The sequence below is a fragment of the Marmota monax genome, unplaced genomic scaffold, assembly GCF_021218885.2.
Source record: "Marmota monax isolate L192 unplaced genomic scaffold, Marmota_monax_Labrador192_F-V1.1 WCK01_AAM20220418_F8-fsc00110, whole genome shotgun sequence".
Lineage (NCBI taxonomy): Eukaryota > Metazoa > Chordata > Mammalia > Rodentia > Sciuridae > Marmota > Marmota monax.
Genome location: NW_026694633.1, coordinates 4,278,598 through 4,289,317, shown reverse-complemented (window position 1 = coordinate 4,289,317; position 10,720 = coordinate 4,278,598). Strand labels below are relative to the sequence as shown.

At 35.0% G+C, this 10,720-nt stretch overlaps 1 protein-coding gene across 3 annotated transcripts in view; it reads left to right on the top strand.

Annotated features, from left to right (window-relative positions):
* The window catches only part of Slc2a2 (solute carrier family 2 member 2), a 37,589-nt gene extending 28,821 nt beyond the window's left edge, over positions 1-8,768 (top strand). For all 3 annotated transcript variants that reach the window (XM_046422911.2, XM_046422909.2, XM_046422910.2), the window contains 3 exons: positions 3,732-3,833; positions 4,859-5,062; positions 5,151-8,768. In XM_046422911.2, coding sequence (XP_046278867.1) covers positions 3,732-3,833; positions 4,859-5,062; positions 5,151-5,351 — 507 coding nt within the window. In that variant the 3' untranslated portion in view covers positions 5,352-8,768. The remainder of the gene's footprint in view (positions 1-3,731; positions 3,834-4,858; positions 5,063-5,150) is intronic.
* The last annotated feature ends 1,952 nt before the right edge of the window (positions 8,769-10,720 follow it).

Sequence of the window (10,720 nt, the reverse complement as noted above, 5' to 3'; positions counted from 1 at the left end):
TGAATTTTGCTAAAGTTAACTGTAAAGAAACACCTGCTGACTTGCAGTTTAAGGGGAATCTATTCTCCCCATTTCCAAACCATGATATGAATGGGCACTGACATGTGGAGAGAATAGATATTTGTATGTTTGAAATGTGTGTTTTAGATAAATAGGATTGGGTATTTAAATTAGCGTATTTGTGAATTTAATAGCACTAAGATTATCTTCAAATGAGAAATCTCAAAATTAAAAAAAAAAAAAAAAGATTTTTGGTTGGCATCCATTTTCTTTCAAGAGCTATATGTTGTTCCATGATCTCCTGGTTTTGAGGGTCTGGGTAGAAAAATCTGCTGAGATACAAATTGATCTCCCCCATATGTGATCTGATTCCTCTCTCTTGTGGCTTTTAAGAATCTATCCTTATTCTGTATGCTAGGCATTTTCATTATGGTGTAGGTTGTAATTTTGTACATTTGGTGTTCTGTAAGCCTCTTGTATTAGGTTTTCCAATTCATTCTTCATGCGTGGGGAATTTTCTGCTATTATCTCATTGAAGAGATTGTGCATTCCTTTGGTTTGAAACTCTGTGCCTTCCTCTATCCCAATAACTCTTAGATTTATCTTCTGATGCTGTCCCATAATTCTTGGATGTTCTGTTCATGATTTCTTACTATCTTCACTGTGTGATCAACTTTATTTTCCAGATTGTATACTTTGTCTTCGTTATCTGACATTCTTTCTTCCAAGTGATCTAGTCTGTTGGTTATGCTTTCTATTGAGTTTTTTATTTGGTTTATTGTAACCTTCATTTCAAGTATTTCTGACTGGTATTTTTTCAGAGTTTCTAACTCTTTCTTGAAGTAATCTTTTGCTACCTGTATTTGCTCTCTTATCTCTTTGTTGGTGTGATCAATTTTTGACTGTACTTGCTCATTTAGGTCATTCTTTAATTCACAGATCATTTTAATTATGAACCTTCTGGATTCCTTCTCTGACATTTCATCAACTTCTCTGTCCATGGGTTCTGTTATTGTAGTATCCTGGTTTGTTGGGGAACTTTCCTCCCTTGTTTTTTCGTATTGTCTATGTGTCTTCCTTTCTTGCAGTGTGGATTTGAGATTTTACAGTTTCTACTCTATATTCTTGTAGTATCTGTGCATATTGTCTGTACCTCACTTTGATGTTGGGCTTCCAGACCCTGTTGGTATCCCTCAGCGTATGCTACTGCAACTAAAGGTGGTGGCAGCAATAGCCAAAGTAACTCAAGATAATAGTGGAGGTGCCCCAAGGTGACGCAATGACTTACAGAGATGGGGCTGAAAGGGTCTGCCTTACACTCTCTTTGGGATGCCTGCTCTGAGGCGCAGCTGTGTCTAGGACCTTTCTGTTGTGGAAAAGGTAGGGGCTACTGCATGGGGTAGTCTATGGCGATGACTGCAGTGTCCCAAGATGAAAGTGAGTTAGGCTTGGGCTCCCAGGTGGTGGTGGTGGGGAAGAACTCTGACTTGCCCGGCAAGTCAAGTCAGTCCAGTCAGTCCGTGAGGGCAGATCTGGTCTGGGCCTGATCTCCCGTGTTAGTCTGCTGGTTGGAAGGTGTGGTCCTGTGCTGGAGGCTGGGCTCCATCGGGTGTCTGCCAGTGACAGGATGGACCCGGTCCTACTGTGAGCCTGGGTCCTGTGCAGGCTGATGTTGAGAGAAACATTCCTTAAAATTTTATTTTTGCACTTTGCACCCAATCTCATTGGTGTGGGAGGAGTCATTGTATTTATAATAGTTTCTTAATTATTTTGAACATAACTTCTGGAGCTCATCCTTTTATTCTGTAAAAATTTTGAGCAGATAAGTGACATTATTAAAAAAAAAACAGTTCAAATCATTTCATTAACTCTCCAAGCCTACAGGTAACATTTTAAAATTTTAATTATATTTGTTTTGAAAAGTCATTTTAAAGTTCAATAGTTCAAAAAGAAGGGTAACTTAGTCACCCAGTTTCTCTTCCCAGAATTAACCAATGCTACCAAGTCCTGTGCATTCTTTTCAAATAAATAGGATAATGTATTATTGATAATATAGTAATATTTCACCAGCTTGGAAGCAACATAATCAATCTGTTTTTTTCTGAATTAGTGTTTGGGAAAAAGAGATTTTCCCAATAACAAAATGAACTATGTTCCATATTCCATGTTTTCTTTCATGCTAATGAGCTGGTAGAAGGGAGCCTATAATCTTGAGAGAGAAAACAAATTAGGAAGAAATGCGGAGGGAACTGGGAAGCAGCATGGGTCTGGGGCATCAGGAGTGGCTACCAAACTCTAACTAGGTACCACCTGGGATGTGAATGATGCACAGAGTCTGGCAAAGGTGAATGTTAGGTGGGACAGATGTCTCCAGCTACTGGCCATGTCTCACCCTTGTCACAGGCATCCCTGAGAGAATACCCAGTCTCAAGGAGACAGTCCAACTCAATTTTCAGGATATACAGTTTTAGGGTTTATTATCCAGCAAATACACATTGTTTTAGAAACAGCAGAAACATATAGTAAGAGCCCTTATTCCTGAAGAAATGTTTCTATTTTTCCCAGTATCTTGACATGGCATCATCAAGACAGCTTTGAAAGTCAGAATTAAAGAATCAAAATGTATACTGATATTTGATGAATCTGAGAAAGGTTTGTTTTTCTACTTCTTCCTTAATACTTAAATGTGGGCCCTTTGCTTATCATCATATCTGAAGTGATTTGAAGTTCTGACATGCATGTGTCTCTTAGATGAAAAGGGTTTTCACTGTAGGTGAAAAGAAAAGAAATGCTTCTCAGGTACTTTCAGAGCTAGAGCTCGCCATACTAAGCATTTTGTATTGCTATTAATTTATTGATAGAATGATGAAACTAACTGATTTACTCACCAAGATGAGAAATTGTGACAGGTGTGTTTGTGTGTGAGTGAGTGTGCATGTTACCAGCTTTGGTAGTATTCCATGGATCATGGAGGCAAGAGCATATTCAACAAATGTTGGTCTTGGTTCATTGTAAATCTTAACCATTAATGCAAAGGTACCCAGACTCAAAGGAATCAGTGACATATTTTCTCAATTAGAATAGAAAAGCACTCTAACCCTTTGCCTTAAATTTTTCTCTCTTTAAATGCATAGTTCACTTCTAATACCAGGTACATTTAAGTGCACCAGAAAAATGCAGACCTGTCTATTTTGATACAATGATCAAATTCTGTATGTTGCCAGGTGAGTGGTCATAATTTGACTTTATTAAGCAGTGAGAAAGCTGGATGGAAAAGTTGATACCCGAGCAGCTGTCCTGTTTCATTTGCAACAGTAACTTAATCACCAGGAGAGAAATTAATGTCACTTTTTAATGTAGATCTTTCACATTTTAAATGTACAGGTAATCTTTTGGGAGAGATGCAAGCTGTACAGCCTCTGACTCTTGTACTCAAGGGGATAATCCTAGAGAGGTGGTAACACTATGGTTCTATCTCTAGAATGGCCTATTTAAATCATTATAAACAAATTAAACAGATATCTGTTAATTATCCCTGTTCACTGAGTCAATTCTGCCACCTGAGGCCAGAGTCCCTCCCTGCCTCAGTCTCACATCTATAAAATGTAATAACAACACTGCCTCCTCCCCTACTGTATAAATTAAAATGACCTCTTTTGCAATAAAGTTGATTTAAAGGCAAGATTTTGTGACTCACAAAACTAAGATAATATTTTCCAAAACTTTCCTAGGTATTGCTTGTGGAGAAGGCAGGGCGGCGCTCTCTGTTTCTAATTGGAATGAGTGGGATGTTTTTCTGTACCATCTTCATGTCACTGGGACTTGTTCTTCTGGTGAGTTTTGGTGTCTGGATAGATGTTTGGTTATCATAAAATAACATCTCTGTGTTCCAGGCTAAAGTGCTTCCAATGTCAAAAACATTTCAGAATGGTTTATGGAATAAAGCCAGAGGGACAGCACATAATATAATAAGACTAAATGGGGAACTCATTTCTTCACTTTAGACTAAATATCAGTGTGTCACTTACACTTGTTTTCCAGGGAGGTAGTGTGGTCATGTGGTTAGGGCATAGGCATTAGAGTCAGCTCCAATGAGATTCAAATTCTAGCTCTGCACACGGCTGCCTGTGCCTCTCTGGTGAGTATTTGAACCTCTCCCAACTCAGGGTCCTCATCCACCACTTCACAAGAAAAATACACCTTGCCTAGCTGCTTTGGTATAATTAGGAGCAAAGGATATTTGATCTTTCATAGGAAAGAGCAAATAAGGATCAAATAAAAAATCTAATCCAGGGGCTGGGGTTGTGGCTCAGTGGTAGAGCACTCACCTAGCATGTGTGAGACCCTGGGTTTGATCCTTAGCAACACATAAAGATAAATAAATAAATGTATTGTGTCCATCTACAACTAAAAAATATTTTTTAAAAAAAATCTAATCCAGCCAGTGCAGTGGCACACGCCTGCACTCAGGAGTCTGAGGCAGGAGAATTGCAAGTTCAAAGCCAGCCTCGGCAATTTAGTGAGGCCCTAGCAACTTAACAATACCCTATCTCAAAATTTTAAAAAATAAAAAGGGCTGGAGGTGTGGCTCAGAGATTAAGGGCACCTGGGTTCAATGCTGTGTACCAAAAAACAAAACAAAAACTCTAAATCTACATGATTTGCCTTAATATAAGGACTATCCAGACAAAAATATTCTAGTCTCAGACTAGAATAGTCTGAGACTAGAATATTTTGTACTCAACAGAACATAAACACATTAGGAAGAGAGCTGTGTCCACCTTAGTCACTTAGCTAAAGGAAACAGCAGCCAGTGAGCCCAGCCCCACTTTTGTTCTTGTTTTGCTTTTTTCTTCAGGATAAGTTTGCTTGGATGAGTTACGTGAGCATGACGGCCATCTTCCTCTTTGTCAGTTTCTTTGAAATTGGACCAGGCCCCATCCCCTGGTTCATGGTGGCTGAGTTTTTCAGTCAAGGACCACGCCCCACCGCTTTAGCACTAGCTGCATTCAGCAACTGGTTCTGCAATTTCCTTGTAGCTCTGTGTTTCCAGTACATTGCGGTAAGTAGCCTGATGCGGTGCAAATTTACCGAGCAGGAGACGGGTCAAACCGCTGCTAATTGGAGCTCTGTGTTTGTTCTTCATCCAGGACTTCTGTGGACCTTATGTGTTTTTCCTCTTTGCTGGGGTGGTCCTGGCCTTTATAGTGTTTACGTTTTTTAAAGTTCCAGAAACCAAGGGAAAGTCTTTTGAGGAAATCGCTGCAGAATTTCGAAAGAAGAGTGGCTCAGCCCCAAGGCCAAAAGCGGCTGTAGAAATGGAATTCCTTGGAGCTACAGAGACTGCATAAAGATGACTGCTTTTTTATATGAACAGGAAGGAAACTGTTTTTAAGTGACTCCTTGAGAATTTTGTATCTACATCTTCAAGTATGCTTTATTTTTTTAGAGTTTGGTAGGCTCTGATCAGAAATGTGTCAACAAATATTACCACAGAAAGTATTTTTATAATTTAAAGAATATATTTTTAATGGGAAAACTCTGTAATTAAGTAAACCAAAAAGGGTAGCTCATTTTGCTACTGTCAAAAGCAAGTATGTCCTAATCTTCTGACCCCTATTTTTTTATATAATAATGCTTCCTTAAAATTGAAAGGCTTTTAAGGTATGATATTATTGCTTCACGAAGCACAGGACTAGGAGACCAAGGATACAACTGACATTTTTATATTTAAATCTGATTAAACTGGAATTTTCTTACTAATCTCATTCTAAGGGAGTTACAGGTAGTGGAAGTATGATTTATGTTAAATTAACTTTCATTTCTCTCACTCAGCTTCTTTCTTGTGTATTTGAACTTCTATTTTGCTTAAAATACTATTTTTTTCTGTATTTTCATGTGGGATATTTTGGGTTCATTAAAATATGTTTATAAAGAAAAAGCTTAATTTAGTACTCAGAAAAAAATCATTTTAGTTCCTCTGATGACCAAATGGTTTTTTGCAAAGTTGAACATTCAAAAAATTTTAACTGGTTATATACCCTGGATTATCAGTTATTATTAACATCTATTTCAAAACCATGTTAATTTCTTGCAGGTTCAATTCTTTTGTTTTACTTTTAAATTGAGTATAGCCTGGTTGTTTGAGCTGTTATAAAATACTTTCAATCACGAGTCAGGCATTTTATGTATCTCTCATATCTCTAATAAGTTGGATCAACCTTACTTAGGAAAATCTAGGAGAGGATTGCTCTTTTAAAAAATATTTTCTGAATTAGTATGTCTCAAAATAAGTTGAAAACTTCCTAAGGGTGGGCTTCTGAAACTTCATGAATTTTCAGTTTCAGATTTGATCAAATTCCCTATTTAATTTTCTTGGAAACAATGAGTTCCCTAACATAGGACAATCGTCCCATTTGACTTTTCCTTCTTTGTCTGAATAATTAACAGATCCCATCTACCCTATTCTACTGCTCTGTGTTGTATGCTACAAATGTGCAGGCACGGTTCTGAGTGCTTTGACCTTTTTGGCAAATTGAAAAGGAACAATGATTAATCAAACTTCAGCTTACAGTGAATTTTACAATTATGGAAGCACACTTCTGATGGATACTAAAGAGTTTGTGGGAACTAAAGTACCTCCAAACTGTTTTCCCCATAAAGTGGGATACTGAATAATCTCTTTATGTTTACTTTAATGTGCATTGAAGAAAAGCACTTTTTATAAAGTACTTAAGAGAGAAAGAAACCCATTGAATATTTTTCTTTCTTTCTTTCTTTCTTTCTTTTTTTTTGTTGTTGTTCTATTACTTCCCCTTTGATGAAAGTTGTTCACATGTATGTAACCTGGCAATTCAAACAAGATGAAATTATTTCTTCTCACTTCAATTTTTTTCGTTTGGGCCAATTTGAGGGAAAAAAAGAAAAAGAAAAAGAAACTATTTTCACTTAGGACTTTAGGAAGCAGTCAAAATGAGCTGGACTCTGAACAAAAATGCGGAGACTCTGAATAGGGCAAGAGCAGGAAAATGGTTCATTGGTGGCTTCTGTCTTCTACTTCAGGTTGCTGATGGCCTTTGGAAAATTCAAAATTGCAATGATAAAGGAGTTTAGTATCTTTATAGGGGATGGATGTGATTTATATCAAATCATGATTCCTGATTTCATTTACTAAGAGAATAAAGCAGTGAAAGGTTTTAAAAAAAAAATTACAAAGACTACTTTTAAGTTCTAATTAGTTATTTTGACTGACACACAAAAAAACAGATATTCAGATTCTGAAGTTTTCTGCCATAGAAATACCTAACTGTGTTTTCTTTCCATAATTGTTTCCTGGCAGATATTATTGTACCTTGTATCCATGAGGGACTGGTTCCCAAACTCCATCCCACACCTGCAGATACCACAATCTGCAGATGCTCAGATCCTTTGGATAAAATGGTGTAGTATCTGAATAAAACCTACACACATCCTCTTAATAAACTTTAAATCATCTCTAAATTACTTAAAAGACAATGTAAATACTACATATCCAGTTATTATACTATGTTGTTTAGAAAATAATGACAAGGAAAAATACCTGTATATGATCAATAGAGACACAATTTAGAGAAAACATATTTTTAATCTAAGGATACAGAATCCACCAATAATAAATATTAAGGGGAAATAGGCCGCTAATAAAACATTATAGGAGGACCCAAAAACCAGCTTAATGTAATAAAAATCCCTAGGTCTTCACAGTATACTCCATAGTGAATAATAAAACAGGTGATATCTAGATTTAGCCCCAGGAAAATGAGATGTGAATTTGAACATTTACGAGTATCTTTTTTTATAAGATCCAAGTATGATTTTTATGGAAGGTATTTTATGTTCTAAGTTCCTTACAAATGCAACTTTTCTCTTAGCTTCTGTGAAGCATGATCACACTTTCTGGTCTATCCATTCACTGGCTGTGTCTAGTTCTTGCACCCAGGACTAGGCTGTCTAACTTCCTACTCCCTGCTTTCCTCTACACTATCACACTGCAGTGAACGCTAAGATACAATCAGACATGGTCCAGTTCCTCCATCTCAAAGATTTGCATCCTAAGGGCGAATTCAGGAAGACCAGGGTATTAGTGTCCCATCTGTGTCTATTGCCTTCCATGAACCAGGCTCGTGGAAGGTGGGCACAATGATGTTACCTACCTCAAAGAATTGCCATGAGAATTAAATATCAAGTGCTAAGCACAGTGCCTGGATTAAAGGAGGTGCTCAATAAGTGTTACCTAGATTTAGTATTCACAGAAATACTGTTAGGATAAAGGGTTATCATATATGAGAGTTAAAATTTTTCTTTTGACTAAAAGGAGTTTTATAAGTTAAAGATAATATTTTCTTACTTGAATAATTTCAAAATAAAAGAATGGTAAGAACCAGGGGTGATATTCATCTTTCTAATTTCTAAACCTAAACTTAACATTTCCTAGTAGGGCTTTAAGAGTTTTTATTTTAACATTTGCTTTTGTCTAAGTTATGTTATTTCTAAGCAGTATATATGTAATATTATTTCTCTGGATAATATTAAACACAAAACAAAATGTTGTATATCACAGTTAAATGAAATTTAATACTACTGTGATCACAAGAAAAGACTAAACCTGTTGATGATTCTCAAAAATTGTAAAAGTGCTATTGACATGTAAACCAGCATACATGCATAAACTATTCCTTATTGCTACTTAATTATTATATATGCAGCAAATAAAACAATGTTAGGCAACATTTGTGCTTACAGTGTCTTAAGCAGAGTTGCAGTGTAGAAAGCTAAAATATATGTGTGTGTGTGTAGTGTGTGTATGTATTGTGTATGTGTGTGTGTGTGTGTGTAATTTTTTCATTAAAATTCTACATTAGAAACCCAAGGAGAAAAAGTTTATTTGCCAACCACTCTGAACACAATTTGGTGTGGGTTTTTTAATATTCATTTTTTAGTTATATTTTACTTTATGTGATGCTGAGGATTGAACCCTGTATCTCACACATGTTAGGTGAGCACTCTACCTCTGAGCCACAACCCCAGTTCATGGTGTGTTTTAAAAAGGATTATGAAACACTACTGTTTTGGGTCAATAAACGTGTTTTATTCAGATATATATATATGGAGGGGGGGGAGGTGGTGCTGGGGATTGAACCCAGGGACACTCAACCACTAAGCCACATCCCCAGTCCTATTTTTTTTTTTTTTTTTTTTTTAGAGACAGGGTCTCACTGAGTTGCTTAGCGCCTCCTGGTTGCTGAGGCTGGCTTTGAACTAAGATATGTGCCACTACACCTGGCTGAAAATAACTATATTATTTAAAATTGATATTGGTTTACTATTTGTTTCTTTCTTGCAGTATTTTCCTTATTCTCATTTCAGGGATAAAATGTGAACTATTTTTTAAGCCCAAAATTTAGTTCCATTTGGTAGTTGTTTTGTTATCGGTAGTAAAAAAAAAAAAAAAAAAAAACCTAACTTAAGGCTATGAAGAGTTGAAAAAGAATGAATAACTCCTTTTAATGAAAATAAAAATAATTTAATTCAGTTTATCTTAACTAAGCTCCTATTATAAACTAGCAGCTATTTGGTTAAAAGATTAGGAAACATGGTCTTTACTCTCAATTACCTGCATTCTCAAAAAAGGAAAAAATATTTATAAAACATTTATAGTACTATAAATAGTATAGCAGAGGATAGAAAAGTCCATTGTTTTCAAAATTTTAAATTGACATCCAAAATTTTCATTATATATTTATATATGATGAAAAAGGGTATAATTTTTTAGAATTTAGTATATAATAACATTAAAAATTACTGAGCTCTAGCTATCCAATGGAATTTAACTATTATAGTAATTTTTTACCTTTAATCATTAAAAAATAAACAAGTTTTTAATATAATGTAGATATATACATATAAGCTTTTTATATAGAAAAGCTTTTATGTACATATGAATATATATAAACTTGTTTTAACAGAAATTTTACTTTATTCTTTCTTATTCTCATAATATCATTACATTTCCCTCAAAGAATTTTATCCCAAAGTAAAAAATATATAAGCTTTAAAATTTTTTGCTCATTATAAACACCTACAACAAAAATACTTTAATTTTTAAAATTTCTTGTACCTACAAAAGTCAAAATGTTTAACCATTTTTCTCTGAATTGAGTTAGCATCTATGATTATTATTAGTATATAATAGATGAAAAGTCTGTATTTTGAATCTTGATAAAATTAATTTTACCTGATATATATGTAAACGTAGCACTTTTCTCCTTTTACAAATAATTGTTTTTGTTGGTGTGAAGTAGGCATCTACCTTTATTTTTTCTAATATAATAACTTTATTATAAAGATGTAGATGAGTTGAAAATAATAGGATTGAAAAACATTATGTAAACATTTTTTAAAAGGAGGAAGAGAAGGTGGCATATGAGAGGTTATATTACTATATAACTCAGTCTTCAGAACAAGGAATACTATGGAGGACAGTATGAAAAAAGAAATTATATTATTAAAAGATCAACTAAACAAGATGATATAACAATCTTAAATATGTATGTATCCAGCAACAGAGTTTCAAAATACATGAAGAAAAACAGAAATGAAAGGGAAAAAATAGGCAAATCCACAACTATACTCAAAGACTTCAACATCCCTTGCTCAGTAATCTGTAGAACAAGTAGATGAA